At 36.4% G+C, this 19,614-nt stretch overlaps 1 protein-coding gene across 7 annotated transcripts in view; it reads left to right on the top strand.

Moving 5' to 3' along the window:
• The window catches only part of LOC110454080 (neogenin-like), a 246,129-nt gene that overhangs the window by 184,103 nt on the left and 42,412 nt on the right, over positions 1 to 19,614 (top strand). For all 7 annotated transcript variants that reach the window (XM_021503425.1, XM_021503426.1, XM_021503430.1 and 4 more), the window contains 3 exons: positions 3,786 to 3,951; positions 18,663 to 18,817; positions 19,090 to 19,380. In XM_021503425.1, coding sequence (XP_021359100.1) covers positions 3,786 to 3,951; positions 18,663 to 18,817; positions 19,090 to 19,380 — 612 coding nt within the window. The remainder of the gene's footprint in view (positions 1 to 3,785; positions 3,952 to 18,662; positions 18,818 to 19,089; positions 19,381 to 19,614) is intronic.

Raw genomic sequence — 19,614 nt, forward strand, 5'->3', positions numbered from 1 at the left:
CCCCCCCCCCTCCTTTGAACTGTCATCCTCCCTGCAGAAATCGGGAGTGGTTTATACCTTGTCTCATTTTAACTCATTCACCCCCTGAAATTTCATTTTAACTCATTCACCCCCTGAAATTTCATAATGAACTATTTCAACCTTTGAATTGGAAGAATTCAAATGCATCTTCAGGGGTGAATGAGTTCAGGAAACATTGAAGAAATCAAGAATAGACCTGCTGTCTAGTTAAATGCAACTAATGTAGGGCTCTGCAGAATCAGGTTTTTTTCTGTGTTCTTACGTTTCCTAAAAAAATTTGTCTTCTTTCTTTCCTTTCTACTTTCTGTTTCAGTTGGTGTCTCCCCAGACACCCGTCCTCATATTACCCAGCTGTTGTGAGGACAATAAACCCCAAAACAAACAAACAAAACAAATTGAAATATATCGTAGTTTAGAGATGAAATGAATCCTAATTTGATACCCAGAGGATGACAGCAATTACGAAGTAAAACAGTGATTGATGTAGGCTATCAGAAGTGAGGACCAGGAGTTGGTGGTATTGGTACTTTTGGAAATAGTGGATTATAGATGGCGCTGTATTGTAAGCTTTCAATCGGGTGTCATGTGATCACACTTAACTGATGGCATTAAAAAACGCACAACCTTCCGGTGATTATAAAAAATGGTTTTGTCAGGAGCTGTAACGTGAGATTGAAAATCAATCAATACCCATGTCACAGCAGTACAGGAAACCAGCATGGTTACTGAATATTGTAAAATTGATGGAAATCTGAAATATTGTTTGGTAACATAATTGGCGCGATTATGAAGAATAGATGAATGGCATTGTGCTGATGATCAAAAATGATCATTGATAATTAAAGCAGTATAATTAGGTTACCTTGACTAACAGCAGGCTGATGATGCATTGACTTGTAACACTGCTATCTGATATAACAGGGAGGTATACACAGGGGAGGTGACTACTCACTTTGGAAGGTAACAAACAGGGGAGGTTAATCACCTAGAGAGTTGACAAGCAGTGGAGGAAACTCACTTTGGGAGGTAACAAGAAGGGGAGGTAGCTACTTTGGGAGGTGCCAAGCAGGGGAGATAACTTACTTTGGGAGGTGACAAGCAGGGAAGATAACTTACTTTGGGAGGTGACAAGCAGGGGAGATAATTCACTTTGGGAGGTAACAAACAGGGGAGGTAACTCACTTTGGGAGGTGACAAGCTGTGGAGATAACTCACTTCTGGAATTGATAAGCAGGGGAAATACCTCACTTTGGGAGGTGACAAGCAGGGGAGCTAACTCACTTTTGGAGGTAACAAGTAGGGGAGGTAACTCACTTTGGAAGGTGACAAGCAGTGGAAGTAACTCACTTTGGGAGGTAACAAGCATGGGAGATAACAAACAGGGGAGGTTACTCACTTTTGGAGGTAACATGCAGTGGAAGTAACTCACTTTGGGAGGTAAGAGGAAAAGGAAGGAAAGGCAAGGGGAGGTAATTTACAATTGAAACGGTGTTGTTACATCACCAGACTGATGTTGTAAAGTCAGCTTAGTCTACTTATCTGTCACAAATCATGATTTTAACAAGGGCAGTTACAGTCATGCAGAACAGTGAAAAACGTTATTTGGCAATAACAACCACGGACAGGGTGGTGATTTCCCTATGTTCTTGTACAGTTGCCTTGTCTTTTTAACCTGAAGTAGTGCTTTATAGTGGATATCCTCCAGTATAACTTTGGACTGTAAAGTTAAGTACCTCAATATCAATATGAATAAAACATGGTTGATACAGAAATGAATGAGTACAATGTGGTTGTAATGACAAAATAAAATATTTCCTGTGTTGAAATGGTTAGCGCCCTTGGTGTTTGTATGTTTCTGACAGATTCAACGTTCTGAAAGAATCAGTAACACATCTGTCCTGAAGACACTGTTGTCATGACAATGGGATATCATTGTCCTCACCATATCCCTGATAATCTGAATAGATTATTCTGTCTTCTGATCTGGGTCATTCCATTGTGTTCAATAGGTGCGACAAGTATAATTTGACCGTTTTACCCTGCAGGACATCAGGCCTTTGTTAACTGAATAAATAAAAATGCAATAATAATTTAACTTTGTCTCCATATGCTTTGTTTACAAAACAAAAGATTGACTTCAAAGAGGTGATGAGGGGTCTGGTTTTAAGCGCGTACAACGTTCAATGGCCACTCAGCCGTAAAAACAATCAATGGAGGTATTAAAAAACACTCAACAATTTGCATAATTACACACAATTTGAAAAAAGAGCTTTATCTGACCAGCCGATTGAATTGATTATTGAAATGGTTGTGACTAACCACAGCATGAAGATGGAGACTACAAAAGCCGTAAAATACTGGCGAGACTACAATGCTTATTTCAGCAGGCTGGCTGGATGGTTCAAAATAGCTTTGGCAGTCTGTGCAGTTAATTTTTGAGAGAGAAAAAATTGTAACAGAGTGACCAGACCCTTCAAATGAATACATACAAAAAGTTAACTTAAACAAAAATTGTATTTGGTATCAGAACACAATGCATGCAGTGGTAAACGTTTGGAAGTAACCATGGTTATCTCTCAAGAAATTTGTTCTCCCAATATTTCAGGCTAAAAACATCATTGAAAAAAATTGACAACTATTTAAAATACAGAGAAAGACGAAACATTAAAACGGAACATATATATTTGTTTGCCTTAATATCTGCAATATATCCTGCATAGTGGAACTTTATTAAATTTGGCACGTTGATCCATTTAATGATAGGTTTTGGATTGTACTAAGTTGGATTTCCTTTTCACTTAAATCGTCATTCTTAAAAAACTGGATTTTTCATTGTCATATGTCTCTAATTGTAATCCTTAAAACATGGGAGTTTTCATTGTAAACATAAAAAAGCACTCCGTTTCTGCGAGGGGTACAAGGGTTACGCTAAGTCGAAGCTGTACAGCTGTTCCATTGAGCAGGGTTAATTAATAGGTAGAAGTAGCCAGGGGAAGTTCTAGTGATGTAAAGAAAGCAACAGGCCATCCTATGCAGACAATATGGAGCCGGGGCAAGATATTGTTGAAAATGCAAGTGAAAACACATTCAATGTTCCATGTGATATTTTAAAATCTAACAACATGATTTAAATAATTCAAAGTCATCGATAAGGAATCTTAACCCTTTCACCCCTATGTAACTTAAGTAAACTTTTACTATGCATTGACTTGGATGAGTCCATTATGATCTTCAGTAGTGAAAGGGTCAAAAACTGTAGTGATGGAAAATAAATTAACTGCATGGCAATAGTTTTGATTGATCATTTCTGAAAATGAATTGGAAACTTTTTAAACAACATGACAAAAACTTTAATGAATCATGTTTGTAAAGAAATTAATACTTTGCAGAACTTTCTTGTATATAAAATGTCAACAACAGTGTTCTGAGATTTAAAAATGTCATAAAGTCCGACCAGAATTTGAACCCCAGACCTTGGATCACATCACCGTGGCTCCAACCTTTGATGGCCGAGTTCCACTTACAGATCTATCTAAAATGCAATCAAGGGGAGGTTACTCTATGTAAGAAAGATTTAAGTGGAATTCTCTAATGTTTTGCCAGCAATGGGACATGGCTCCTTAAATGAGTTTCCTTTCCTTGTGTGTTTTATGAATCAAGATTTTAAGCTTTCAATTTGCATTAATTAAATCTATTTTCAAGAAAAATTGAAAATTAAACAAAAAACATGTTTTGAATACTGTATACTTTTGGCCTATTTGCAGGTGACACGTCAGTATTCAGCGATGTCCGTTTCACGACAGAGCCGAGCAACGTCATCGTCAACCGGGGTGAGGCGGCCATATTTAACTGTGGTGTCCAATGCAGTACGACGACGCCGGCCGTCACATGGCTGAAGGACGGGAAACCTATCAACGTGGACATTGGGAGGTTAGTTCTGATGATACGGCAGTTACTGTGTCAGTTCAACTCATTCACCCCTGAACTTTCATAATGAACTATTCCAACCTTTGAATTGGAAGAGTTCAAATGTGTCTTCAGGGGTGAATGAGTTAATTTGGTTTATTTTTGTTTGACATCCTATGGACAACTAGAGTTATTTAAGGACATGCCAGGTTTTGCTGGTGGAGAAAAGCTGGAGTGCCCAGAAAGACACCACCAACCAGCAAGGACTATTGAATCACCTAACCTAACTGGTCCTTTCGGCTTGTAAAAAATAAAAATTCACCATATTTTTATGGCATTAGTTATTTTAGTCCTCTACAATCGATTACTTTTGATGTTTCGAGCTGTAGATCGCGATGTTTCCTTATCAGGAAATCTTGGACTTAGTTACATCGATGAAGGACTTGTAAATAATCTATTCAACTAGTCCTGTGGACTACCAAGCAAAAAAAGTTTGTGTCTAACCCTGCTAACCTGTAGCCAGTACATGGTGACTGCCCCACATAGGCCTCGGACCTGTGACCCAGTGGAGGTGGGCTAGTCATCTTATACTGTGTCAGGTCTCTGTACAGACCTACAAAGATCTCCAGACTTATGTTCCAAGACAAGTGTCTCCTCTTAACTCATTCACCCCTGAACTTTCATAATGAACTATTCCAACCTTTGAATTGGAAGAGTTCAAATGTGTCTTCAGGAGTGAATGAGTTAACTAACATTTATATATCCTAGCAATGTTTGATTTAGACAAAGTACTCGGCAAATTTGAAAATCTGGGAACAGTTTAGGATAGCATTGGTTAGAAGCGCAGTGAAGGGAAATATCAAATGAAATTGTGAGGCCCTGTCATATTTTAGTGTTGGAAAATTCACCCCGAAATGTGCTTACTGTAGTATTTATGTCCAGTATGTGTACTGAACCTGCCATGTACAAAGAATCTAGGTCAGCCTTCAAGTATATATTTATTCTCGAACTCGTCTTCACAGTATTCCAATAACACTTTTCGTATAGAAATATTTCTTGCCTCGCCTCGCCTTGCCTCGCCCCGGATCCTGCCGGACAGTGAACATGTGTGCTTTTGTTTATCAGTTGTTTACTGCCAGATTTCGTATTTTGTTTAATTTAATCTTCGCTGTTTTATTGATTTGTTACGCCAATAAATAAAATAATGTCGTCTAAAGAGGATATAGATTTGACTCCGGGGAACTGGGCCAATCTTCCTACAATGAGACCATGTGGTGCCGAGTTAATAATAGTCATCCCGATCGTATAAAACTTAATTATTTGTTTTTGAAAGTCGGTTTGATTAGGTCCCGGGGCTATGTAGTGACGAGATACAAATGTGCAAATTAAGTTAGGCTCCAATCAAAATAAATCGTGGAAAAGATATTGTGAACGTTTTATCGTAAATTAGAGATTTTTTAAAGATTTTTATTTGCCTGAGATATATTGTAGTAAAGATATTTATGTTGTTCTAACTAGAATTGTGTCCAGTTGTGTAAATTCTGTGACAAAATGATAACTGTGCTTGCAAGACAATCAGGATTCAGAGAGACGTAACGTTGCAATAGAAATCAAATATTCTCTAAAAGATTACAATTATATTGCAACATGGTCAGTTAGGATTGGGAATGCTCTTAAATGAAACTTGCAAGAATGTTAATGGTAATACATTATGACTGTTTTGTACTGAATATCTACCCTATATCAAAAGATGTTTTATTTCTACATTTCCTACTTGCTTTTTGAATTATAATTGGCAACTTATTATACATTATGTACATATCATCATACATTTACCCTTAAGACAGGTTCAGACTTTTTTTCAGTTCTTGAAATTCTCCTATCAGGCCCTGGTTATTTAATTACACTCCTCAATCAGGCCCCAAATATGAATATAGTGTTTGTCACTCTCCAGTCTGTCTTTAATTATGGATGAAATATCAATTTCCTTTCATGCCCCTACTACATCCATGTAGTATATACATCATCTGGCCCCAACTATGTATTTGTTGTCTAACCCAGACTAAGTATCTTTTGTCTGGCCCCAAACATGTTTATATTGCTGGCCCCATCTATGTATATTTAGTCTCTATTCCCTTCTATCATTTTTATTTTTAAATTATAATCCCTGTCGATTCGATTGCGTACTGATTATTTTGTTTATAACGGAACATAAAACAGTCAAAACCATATCGTTATTACAATATCCTTATATACAAATCAAAATGGCACTCTTATACTTAATCTACAGTCTATGAAGACCACTAATAAGAGAAATATTTTTAATACAATGAATTGCAGAAGTATTAGTTATACAGGAACTCACATTAAATGGTGCAGTCTCGGACCCCAAATATGGACATGGAACGGAACGTAAACAGTCGTTAGAATCGTCTATATCGGGTTATGATGCAATCAGGATAAATTTCGGAGAAGATGATTGGACAAATGACTAGAGATACTTAACTAACCTGGTAAACTGTAGGAGAAACGCTCGGCCAACGGCTTTCTTTGTAGGCTCGGAAAAATACCGTCGCAATGAATCATGTATATAACTCAATGCAACGAGACAAATTAAGTTGGGATGCAATTGAGAGAAATTATGAAAAACAGTTTTTGTGTCAAGTAGGCGAAGTGGGTGTGTAACCAGCTACAGACAGCATACAACATGTACAACAATCACCGTAGCAGTAATGGTTGGCGCACAGGGAAAAACAAAAAGAGAAAAAATTCATAAAAACGGTCCGACAGATGTACAGGTTAGGGCCTCTAGCGATGAATTCTGTCCGTGTAATAAAGTTTTATGCCGTTTGATTAGATGATTTGTCGAGGGGATCTCTTTGTACTATTGTGTCCCCAAGGGTAGCAGCTATCTCTTGCCCAAGTTTATGGCATGGAGGGTTAGCTAGAAGAGTTTGGGATAGCTGGGAATGAGTGGAGAGGTTTAAGAAATGGAAGAGTAACAAATTAAGATAAGGGCGGAGAAATACAGATATTTCAAGATATTTTGCAATATAAGAAAGAAATAGGAAATAAAAGGTCCAATAGAGTAATACTCAAACTCAACTCATTCACCCCCCTACGTATTTAAACTGGACTTGCCCAGACTTTGATTTGGTAAGGTTCAAATGTGACTTTAGGGGTGAACGGGCTAAGATTTCATTAGATATAAAGGGTTGGTCATTTTTACAAAATGTTCATGTTTGAAAATTCCCCTCTCACTGAGTATACTGAGAAATATTCTCCATAATGTAGTCGGAAGGCCTAAGCTGGAGAGTCAAAATTGCACTCTGTCAACCAATAGGTGCATGACATTGACCTTCAAAGACTAAAACGTCTCCAACCAATCTGGCAGGCTGACCCCTGGCATGGGGTTGACCCTGGTTATATATAAAACTGACCAGCTCATCCCACATGCTTTTTGGGGGAATAAAGGAGAATTTGATATAGCGTTGCTTGAACATTTTAGTTAACTGTTCAAAATGGTGTAAAATTTCAGGAAGCATTGCTAACATATGATATATTCAGTGATTTCTTTTGCCTAGTTTTACAGCTCAAATACAGGCTGCTTTTCTTGGCTTTAAAGTGCTTTATTTTACCAAAATGAGGGAAACATCAGGAATATCTTCCCAATTTCAATGAAAATCATGCTTTATTTTCCCATTTCATGTAGGAACAGGCTATTTTAAAATCTAGGCAGGAAAAACCCTGATATTGTATTTGTTGTCAAAATAAATACTTGTTGGCAATGGCTTTTGGCTTTTCTAGAGTACCAGTTACGAGTTGAGTAATATCTGCAATTTGCAATTAACGTCAACTGTGTAAATTTACTTAGATGTTAAAAAAATCTTCATTAATTTTAATTTGAGAAATGGGATCTATATCGCTGAAGAGTTCGGTAAAAATGTTAAAATGTTGAAGAGTATGCCCTGACATCCTTCATTGTATTTAAAAACATTCGGGAAGTGATCAGTTTGAAAGTTTTTAAAAATTTTGACAGGAAAACAAAACTTTTAGTGACAGCTAGGCTTAACAAATACATGAATGACTATTTTTGATCAGAAAAAAAATGATGTTTAATTTCTTTGTTCAGAAATTGATGACAGGAAGTTGATCATAATCATCCCAACACTCGTGAGACTTCGCATTTGAGTTTTTAAAATACCAGATAGAACATAGGAATCGTCGGTGCAAATTTGCTAATGCACACAAAAAAGTAATGGTTTCAGGAACGTTTGACAGATTCCCATTTCACATGCAGCAACCAAGGAAAGAGAAAATGATCCGAGTCATACTGATGTTTGACAGCTCACCGATACAGTTACAAAACAGGGCAATGAAAATATGGAAGATCAATTTCCTTGAAAATGTATTGATGACTTGAGAGTGATTTGTGAGGAAGAAGACGTTCTCAGGGTCAGATAACAGAAGTGAAATTCAATAGGACTTGCATGTGTTTAACACAAAGTGGCAACACAGAATTCCAAGATGGTGGATAGAGCTATAAGTATTGTTAGCTTCATATGCAAAAATTACCAAAAGAAATGAATCTGTATTTTATTGCAGAATCTAATGTATAACCTGAGGAGGCTTAATTCTCGTAGTACAAAAAAGTGCAAGGGTTTCACACAGTTAACTGTTATAGTACAAAGAGTGTAGTTAAATTTGACACAGATAATAAATGAGGAAAAGTTATTGAATAAAAAATGCATTTTTTCGGAGTGTTAAGCTGATATGTCAGTTGGACAGGACCAGTGTATATAATTACATAGTAGGGGTTCATGTGAAGCTGCCATTGTGGTATTTGTTTACAAGTTCAAATTAATACTGGGACCCTGGGAACTTGACATTTTAATTAACAGCCCTGTAATTAATGCCAGGGACACTGAACAGAGATAATGACCTAGGTCTATGGTGTTTACCACACAAACCAGGCTCTTTCAGATATTTGTTTACCAGTTAACATTAATCAGAAATTCCAACTTTAAATATGCTACATTACTGTCTTTTGTCTCTCCTTTGCTAAAGAGTTCTTTATTTTTTTTATTTTTTTTAAATATCCAAAGTTTTTATGAAGAATTTCTTGGCTGCATTCTACTCCTAGCTTATCTCCCCCTAGTTTCAAGAATCTGACATCCTAGTGATCAAAAGTTTTAGAGTTAAAATTGTTTTCTTAATTATTCAATATTCTAGAGGTGGTGGCCAGTCTACTCAGTTAAGGATACATGCTACATTACTGTCTTTTGTTTCTCATTTGCTAAAGAGTTCCTCAATTAAAAAAGTGTAAAATATCCATAGAATAGATTTGGAAAAATAATTGTCGAAACATTTGAGAAGCTAGTTAGCAGCCAAATAAATTTTAATCATTAACTCATTCACCCCTATACATATCTATACTGGACTTTCCCATGCAGTCTTTGATTTGGTAGGGTTCAAATGTGACTTAAGGGGTGAATGGGTTAAATAACGACATCTAAAAAAAGTATATTTCTGTCACCTGTCTTGACAAAGAGTTTCTCAATTTCGATAATTGGTGTTATCTTTGATGAATAGTAAGTAAATAAATAATTGAATACCCTTTTGAATGGTACATCAATTGGTTCCACTTGAGTAATGCTGATTATCAAAACAAAACAATGCAATTATATTCTTTCAAGGGAGATAACTTTGCAAATCAAAGTACAAAGTGTAAGGTAGCTTCTATTGGACAAAATTTGAGGACCTCCCTTATCCATTGTTTAGTACTTGGCAGATGCTTTTGTATTTGATAGGTTGTTACGTGAAATTAATACTGAATTTCTGTCAAAAGCAACATTAATATTTGTAAGAAGTCATGCAATTTAAAAATTTACTTCAATGAAAAAAAATGATAATATAATTCAAAAAGCTCTGAAAGTTCCCTTGAAAATGTGATGTCAAATATCTATGAAAATTTTGATTGAAAACCAAAAAAGCTACTCAATGTATCCAGAAATGATGTTTATTTGAAAATGATTTTAAAAATTGTTGTGTCGGTTCTACATGTGAGAAATGATTGATGCAAAGAATATTTCAGAATTATTTGGAGCGTGTGTACTAGTGGAAAGCCGCAGTGTCAGTAACATTTCATCCTTTGTGGGTTAATTCACACAAAACAAATATTGTACATAAATCAGCAGCTAACAAAATCTGAAATGTAGGGATATAAAAAGTGCCGTGTGAATTATTTACAAGTTTGTATCCCTGTAGGGGAGAGCCTGGCACAGATATTTCATCCTGTATTCCAACTCCTCGGGAAACGGGGCGATTAAATATTTATAAAAGTATTACGAATCACTTCGGAGATAATAGAGAAAATCTTCTGTCTTTAATTTTGACCGATTTCCATCTATCAAGCGAATACTTTTTTTGAAATATTCATTTGAACGTTGTCAGTTTGTGCCCATATATTTTAGTCAGAGTGAATGGGTCCTGTTATGTTCTGACAAGGCGATTTATCTGACTCAAAGGGTGAAAAAACGGAATAATCATGTGAATTTCATCGACTGTTGTTGATCCATTGAGTAAATCTATTGGACGACCTCGGTAGTTAATGTGACTCATTACTGCTGGATGTGCTGGGTTTCACAGGTAAATCAGGAGGAGGGAAGGTGGAATTGAGGGAAGCCACAAGTAAATCACAATTGGGGACGGGTCATGTGTAAATGATTACTGCAAGGGCTGATGGGACCACAGCTAAATCCCGATTCGGATGGGAGGGGGTTGTGGTGCAGCTTCGGGTAAATCATGATTAAGCAGTTGCACCTGTATATCATGACTGGAGAGGAGGTCTTAAAGGGGTCCCACAGGTAAATCAGGATAGTGGATGGGGGTTTACAGGTATACCATGATAGGGTGCTCGGGTGGTGCAGTGGATAGCACACTTGCCTTTCACTAAGGCGGCTGGTGTTTGATTCTCCAATCGGATGTGGAAAGGTATGGGGTCACCTGCCCAACCGAGTGGGTTTTCTCCGGTACCCCAGTTTCCTCCCACATTAAGCGTGCTAAAATCCGGGCCAACAAGAGTGATTAATATAAGTTGAAATATCTTGTTTTATAATTGTTGTAAAATAAAGTAAATTTATATTTATATTGTACCATGATGGGAGATGGGGAGTTATACAGGTAAATCATGATTTTGAAAGGTTAGTACAGGTAAATCATGATTTGGGAGTTAGTTAGCTGTGATACAAGTCGGTGAAGATTGGGGATGAGGGAGGTGCTGGAGGTCTAATGGTGAATGACACTAAATATACTTACCTTAGCACATCAAAGTTTTAGGGCATAATCAAATTTAACTGGTTAGTCCACTATAATAATAATCATAATATTCCAAAATGTAATTAGCAAAATCATAATTTAGCACAATAATTAGAGCACAAAAAGCACTAAAATCAAGTGTTATGACTGTTAAATAAGTACAGTTACAGTATATAATTCAGGATCAAGGACTTTTCTATCTTACTAGAGCATTTATGGGTTCAAAAACATGAAAACACACTTTCTGTTAAAACAGCAGGCCAGTTATACATTCCTTCCCCAATTACTGCAGTATTACCTCCCTGCTATGATTACCCCCTCACAGCCCCGTCCTATTCATGTCTGTGATTGAAGACATACTCCTCATAATGGGCAAAATATGTAAATCAGCAGGGTTCATCATGGCTGGACAATTGGTAGATTATGTAGGGATTGAGGGCCACTGGACACTGCCCACTCCTTGGGAGCTTGTACTGTGTGTACTGACCACTACTGAGGAGGTATGCTTAGAGAAAACTGGACAGTCACACTGCCCACTCCTTGGGAGCTTGTACTGTGTGTACTGACCACTACTGAGGAGGTATGCTTAGAGAAAACTGGACAGTCACACTGGCCACTCATTGGGAGCTTGTACTGTGTGTACTGACCACTAACTGAGTAGGTATATGCTTAAAGAAAACTGGACAGTCACACTGGCCACTCATTGGGAACTTGTACTGTGTGTACTGACCACTACTGAGTAGGTATGCTTAGAGATCACTGGACAGTCACACTGCCCACTCCTTAGGAGCTTGTACTGTGTGTACTGACCACTACTGAGGAGGTATGCTTAGAGAAAACTGGACAGTCACACTGCCCACTCCTTGGGAGCTTGTACTGTATGTACTTACAAGACTGGACAATGTCCACTCCTTGGGAGCTTGTACTGTGTGTACTGACCACTACTGAGTAGGTATGCTTAGAGAAACCTGGACAGTCACACTGCCCACTCCTTGGGAGCTTGTGCTGTATGTACTTACAAGACTGGACAATGTCCACTCCTTGGGAGCTTGTACTGTGTGTACTGACCACTACTGAGTAGCTATGCTTAGAGAAAACTGGACAGTCACACTGCCCACTCCTTGGGAGCTTTTACTGTATGTACTTACAAGACTGGACAATGTCCACTCCTTGGGAGCTTGTACTGTGTGTACTGACCACTCCTGAGTAGGTATGCTTAGAGAAAACTGGACAGTCACAATGGCCACTCATTGGGAGCTTGTACTGTGTGTACTGCCCCCTACTGAGTAGGTATGCTTAGAGAAAACTGGTCAGTCACACTGGCCACTCATTGGGAGCTTGTACTGACCACTACTGAGTAGGTATGCTTAGAGAAAACTGGACAGTCACACTGGCCACTCATTGGGAGCTTGTACATTAGATCCACGTCCCATCTCATGTGTTCTTAGTATACAATTGTTTCATGGCTATTTGGGGAAAATAAATATTAGTATCAATGCTGCATGCAATGTTGCCATTGCTTCAACACTGAGTCGCGGTCACCGAAACGCTTGAATGGGGCTCTCGAGGGGGGATTTCTGCGCATCAAATTTGCGCCGGGTAACAGTTTTCTCTGACGGGAAAACAGTTTTGACTGTTTCACCCCTACAGCCGAAATTGGACAAAAGGCCAGAAACAGTCAAAAATAACTAATTATAATTTATATCGACTATTGGGTAATAAATTTAATTCATTCACCCCTGAAATTTCATAATGAACTGTTCCAACCCTTGAATTGGAAGAGTTCAAATGTGTCTTCAAGGGTTAATGAGTTTAAGACACTGGACAATGTCCACTCCTTGGGACCTTGTACTTTAGAGTCACCGTAGCTAGTAGCTAGCTAGGAGTAAAAAAAGTGGACAAAGTCAGCTTATTGGGAGCAAGTGGGAGTAAAGACAACTCGACACTCAAGATTCATTGAGAACTATCAACTCTTTGGGAGCTAGTAGGAGTAAAAAATGTGTTTTTCGCCCAATCAAACTTTTGCCCTTCTCCAGAATATCCATATTCGCCAAGGAGTATTAATTTCGCCCTTCACATTTAATTACTATTCATATCTGTTGTTAACTGAAGTTACCTGAAGTGATAAATGCCCTCATTACGGTGGGGGCATAAAAACCTGAAGTGATAAATGCCCTCATTACAGTGGGGGCGTAAAAAGGCGAAAATTAAACTGCAGCGAACATTTCCTGATATACAGCATATTTCATATCTATTTGTATTTTTTGAAGTGAATGTGTTAGCTGCATGACACTGGTCATGTGACACATGGAGTTGTAAATGTTTATTTTATGATAACAACTACATAGGGCTGTATTACATCAGCTGATAATGGTAGACGAGCAGGTCGAGATCCCTCAAGTATACTCAACCTTAATCATGATATATTGTTTCCTGTGCACTCGAAATGTACCAATTCTTCTTTCCACGTTTGACGTTTTCAGCTGTGTTTATTTTAGGTTATGACACTTTTACGGTTAAAAATGCCCTGCACTCTATCCGTATCTGACAAACAGCCTTTTTAAATTTGAAAAAATAATTGACAATTCGTAGTATTTTTATGAAGAAAAATTGCATTTGGAATGATTTTGAATGTTACGTAATATGGGTTGTCTACATATCACTATGTCTGCGGCATTAAAAAATTAAAATAGCAAAAAAGTTATATAGATTTTTTCTGCCTGTTGACTTTTCAGAATACTTGAGTTTGAGTTTCATAGGGTTGTTAATTATGAATGATTCCACTACTTGGAAGTGTTTTACTGGTGTGTATAATGTATAAGGTATAGTTATGGTGATCTGTAATGTTTCAAGTAAAGACTAAAATAATAACGGATGATCTGGTTAACACTGGCTGGTTGCCCCTTTACTTTTAGTTGTCTGCTTATAATTAGATTATAGTGTCCCACCAAAAAATGGATTTATATGAAAAGTAATTGAAAATGTCAAGAAAAAGCAGAGGGAAGGGAGATAACTCTTTAACATATCGCCTGAACTGTTGAACTTTAGCATTAAGGAAGTGTGTGCCATATCACATTTCTATTATATACAGGAGTCGAAAAGTTTTGTTCCTGTTAAATTCATGTCATTTCCTGTATGTTCATGCAAAGACAGTGATAGGTTGCAGTCAGTTTGAATGAGATTAAAGGAGTTTAAAATGTTGGAAATGATCCCAAATCATGTTGTATAAAAAGTACGACCATAATTTTGATTTTAAACAATGATGACTGGTAGTGCTGTCATCTGTCTATTCTTAATAAAAGTGCAGATGGTGCTCAGATTTGACAAAATTCAGTTAGTTTGTGAATTAAAGCTCCCCATACCAGTGCCAAAAACTGTAGCTAAACATGAGTAACGTTTTTTTCCAGCATAACTATAGGTTTAATAAATGATTTCTGAGAAGGAAACCAGACCTTTCAGGACTTTTATAAAATGTAGTGAAATAAACATAATATAATCTATGACAGTGTTTTAAAAAAATGAGTAAGGCTAGACCAGGATTTGAACCCAGGACCTGATATTGTTTAACTGTCAATCTATCTGATTCAGCTACCTGGTCAGTGGAAGTGTTGTAGTCCAACTGTGCTACAGTTTTATCTAAAATAAAATTAAGGGGAAAATACTACAAAAACCCCAGAGTGCAGTTGGACGAGAATCCTTTAAATGATTTGAGAGTAAAAGATTTTGAAAGACATAATTATTATTTTTCAGAAATTTCATAATTAACCCATTCACCCCTGAAGTTTCATAATGAACTATTCCAACCTTTGAATGGGAAGAGTTTAAATGTGTCTTCAGGGGTGAATGAGTTACACAGTCTTTAATATAAACCATTTTTAAAAGCAAGTCCATACAGGTGGCACCGCTCCTTGTCCCGTTTCTATGATTCTCAAGGGAGTCTAAGTGTCAGACTGAAGTGGAGGCTGGTCAGCTGGACAACTGGACAGCTGGTCAGCTCTACACTGACCTTGGGGCTGGTCAGCTGGATAGCTGGTCAGCGCTACACTGACCTTGGGAACTAAATGCTGTCATAATTGAGGATTTCGGTCAGGGACAAACGGTCTGGTGAGGGACAAAAACGTCTGGTGAGGGACCAGACGGACAATGGCCATTGATGTAAAAGTGCCAATTTGCCTGTTAGGACGAAATTGTTCCATCAACCTTAACTTGGAGAGCCATTATCAAAACTATGTAAAAATAGAAAATAATAAAACTAGCAAACTTACCTTAGAAAGCCATTATCTTAGAATAGATAATAATTAAAACAAAGACAGGAAGAGAAAAAAAACACCTAATATTGTAAGATTTTTTTTAGGGGTTTATACTTGGAAGTTTAACTTAAATTATTAAAAATCCTGACATGTGCAGTTTTCACCTATATATTTTTTTTAACTATGAAAAGATTTCATTTTATCTAACATCTTTTTAAGCTTATATTGCTTTGAGTAACCATTCCCACTTGATTGCTTTTAAAATATATGAATTTTCACACACAAAAAAGAAAATTCTGTAGCAAAAGTAGAAAAATGATTTTAAAATGTTCTGTATTTTACAAATGAAATAGATGTTTTTAAAATAAATCAGAATCAGATCATTTATAAATACCCCGTTGTTTGCCCCTAATGACTCAATAAGGGTCAGTTATTATCTCCCTTTGTCCTTGGGATTTAACTGCAGTGAGTAATATATGGAAGTCTTGAGTGACAGATGAGAGACCCAGAACCATTAGCTCCAAGATTGATCAGGCTAATACCATGATACAAGTTAAGATGACACAGTAATCAGTTTTGAAACAAGAACTGATTTTCTAATATATTTGTATGCAAAATGTCTGCCGGAAGACATTTAGTTTTATAAAAGTAGGCTGGTTTTGAAAGACCAATGAATATGTATGGCTGGGTTTTTTAAATATTTCTTTTGGAAAATACTTATTTAAGCTAACCATTCTTTAAGTGAGCTCGGCCTCAGGCAGCTTGCTTCATTAAGGCTGTAATGAGGTAATGTTTCATCTTACAGCCATTTGTTTTGTCTAGAAATAATTGTTACTACCATCAGGTTATCCCATCTAATCCTCAAAATATCTAATAACATCAAGCTTAAATTCTCAAACGTATCCAGTAATAATATTTTTCTCAAAAATATATGGGTTTTTTTTTAATAATGTTTATTAGCTCATTCACCCCTGAAATTTTGTAAAGAACTATTCCAGCCTTTGAATCGGAAAATTTTAATGTGTTTTCACGGGTGAATTTGATGGAAACAAATTCTCCACCAGGTTTGATTATTTCCTGATACAGCTGAGATATACATATGTTTAAACTAAAGAATTATCGATCGTGTATCCTCACAGGGGCGTGATACAGAACCCCACCAGGTAAGTGTATTATGGGTTATCCCCCTGTGTGTGTCCGCACAGAATCTTAAACATGTAACAGCATGTTCATTTAATTAACGTTTCCTGATATTTCCTTCACAGATTTGATCTTTTTATCATTTCCGTTCATTGATAAACAATTTTCCTCATAGCTTTAATCATTCTGATACTTCCTTTAAAAAAATGACTTAATTACGAAAGATGAAAGATGATGTGTCTCATTATTTCCTTATTAGAAATCATTGTACTATCTCAAGTATTTTTTTTCATTTTTAAGCCGAAAAAGATTTTTTTAGATTTCAGTTAACATGTCCTGTCAGAATTTGCTATGTATCGTATCATGCAATGCCACGTTGATTACAGTTATGAGTAATAGGTACTGAATTGTACTGTTTTCACTCTGGTGTGACATCCGACAACGTTTTGGACGTTGTGATCTTTTCGTGCTGAAGATCTTGGTTTTGGTTTGAGCAGTTGTGATTACGTTGACACGCCCACGACAATGGCCTAACATGTGTGACATGAAGAATCGCAGAGAGCGCGCAATTTCTGTAGGAGTTCTTTTGAAATGATCGAATGACAGCTACAAGTATAACAGGAGAGAACACAGATGATGTTAAAAACTTTAAAAGGATCAAATGATTAATTCAATTTGAGCATCTGTGTTAAGTGAAATCAGGACTTGGTTCTTCAAAGTATGAAAAGCTTTATTGATATTTTTAAACCACGTTTTTATGTCAGATTTATTTCTGAATATGCCAATTTATATCTTAAAGTTTATGTTAAGATATTAAGAATGATCGTTTGAGCGTAAAAAAAAATGTGAATTTAATAAAAAAAAAAATACATGGGGGAAATCTGTCAAAATATTTTCATCATTATTTGGTTATGCTGACCAATCTTTTAACTTCCTGTTCCTGAAAATGTGTTTTATCAGTGAGATCTTTAGAGTTGTAGTAGAGCACAGAGGCAGGTTACCGGTGACATGACACACGCTCATTAGTCCCTATTCACTACTACCATTACCTGTGATACACTTATTCTGAGACATTAGCTCCATGGCAACCTTCAGTTTTACATCCCTACAATGATAAATGGACTCATCAACCTTCTTGATATGACAGTTCATTATGAATCCATGGGGGTGGTCAGGGTCACATGCGAGAAATGTGTCGCCCTCCCCATATTGATGAATGGATGCACCAAATTCATTGATATTGACAGTTCATTTTAAGTTTATAGGGTGGTCAGGATTATTTATTGGAAATGTGTCACCTTTCTTTTGTTAATGTCAATAAGTTTTTTAATTGTTGGAAGTCTTAATTTCATAATTTGTTGATGTCCACATTTGTAATAAAGTAATTGAGGTAGGATTAGTTCGTTACATGATTAGGAGGTTGTACCCCCTAAATACAAAACAATAGTTCTGCTTATTATTGACATATCCTAAAATAAAAATGTTTATCATTACAACTTAAATATTTGTTATATACTACTGAGAAAATGGAAATAAAAAGTGGATATCTAATTTTTTGTGTAAGACAGAAAAAGACGGAGAGGGGGAGAGAAAGAAAAAGAGATTACAAAAGCGTACCTCATTATTCAGATTTATTTCTTTTATAGGAACTTGATAATTGTAAGAAAATCATTTTCTAACCTTTTGATATTTGGATACTTAATGAATACATTTCAGTGACAATCCTGTTTTTTCAAATTAAATCATTATTCTAAACCTGTATGACTACACCTGTATTTATAGCCGTTATTTTTTACTACACCTGTATTTATAGCCGTTATTTTACTACACCTGTATTTATAGCCGTTATTTTACTACACCTGTATTTAAAGCCGTTATTTTACTACACCTGTATTTTTAGCTGTTATTTTACTTACTACACCTGTATTTATAGCCGTTATTTTGCTACACCTGTATTTATAGTCGTTATTTTACTACACCTGTATTTATAGCCGTTTTAACCTGCTAATATTTTGATGTGTTTTACAGGTATACCGTCATCACTAACGGGTCTTTATTGATCGGAATTGTGCAGCATTCACGTACGGCGCCGCGGATGTCAGACAAGGGCATTTACCAGTGTGTGGCGTCTGTGGAGAATGTTGGTCAAATTGTTAGTCGCAAGGCGCAGCTAGATATTGCACGTGAGTTGTTTCCCTTTGTACTGATGGGAGTGCATTGCTTATAGAAAGAATGGTGGATGATATTATGATACTGACTGTCATATCTTCTAAAAATGGTTTGCACAGAAATGATGTGTTCACAAAGTATTAGTGGCTCTGAACACTTACAAACATTATTTTAATTTGTTTTTAAGGATTGATAATGAAAAACATATTTTTTGAAATAATTTTTTTTTTTTATTGTTTTATTTTGTTCAAAGTACTATTTAATTGTTTCATTTTCTTTGTTTCAGATTTATCAAAAACATTCGACATTCAACCTCATGATATGACTTTATATTTACGGGACGTAGCAATGTTCCGGTGTGAAATAGACGGGGCCCCACCCCCTAATATTACGTGGTTTAAAGGTGGTAACCCACTTCAAGATAGAACTAATATTAAAATATTTACTGATGGCGTATTAGAAATAAATCCTGTAGAATTTCGAGACTTTGGATCATATCATTGTGTCGCAGAAAGTTTAGATAAAGTGAAAGCGAGATCGAGTCGGACAGCAATATTACGACAAGATGCAGATATAGGTAAGACCATCTCTTTGCTTTTGGTGTACTGGGATCTACCATGTGATATACTTTATAATATATAATGTAAAATTGTCTAAAAAAAATAAAATAATGTTTTGTTAAATCGTGTGTAGAAATACAGATTGTCATGTATAATATTTGAAGCCCAGGACATGTTTGATTTTATTTTAAGAATTTAGAAATCATGGAAATAATCAGATTTTACTATAACATATATCTAGTAATTGTTTG

This window comes from Mizuhopecten yessoensis, unplaced genomic scaffold (genome assembly GCF_002113885.1).
Source record: "Mizuhopecten yessoensis strain PY_sf001 unplaced genomic scaffold, ASM211388v2 scaffold7653, whole genome shotgun sequence".
NCBI lineage: Eukaryota > Metazoa > Mollusca > Bivalvia > Pectinida > Pectinidae > Mizuhopecten > Mizuhopecten yessoensis.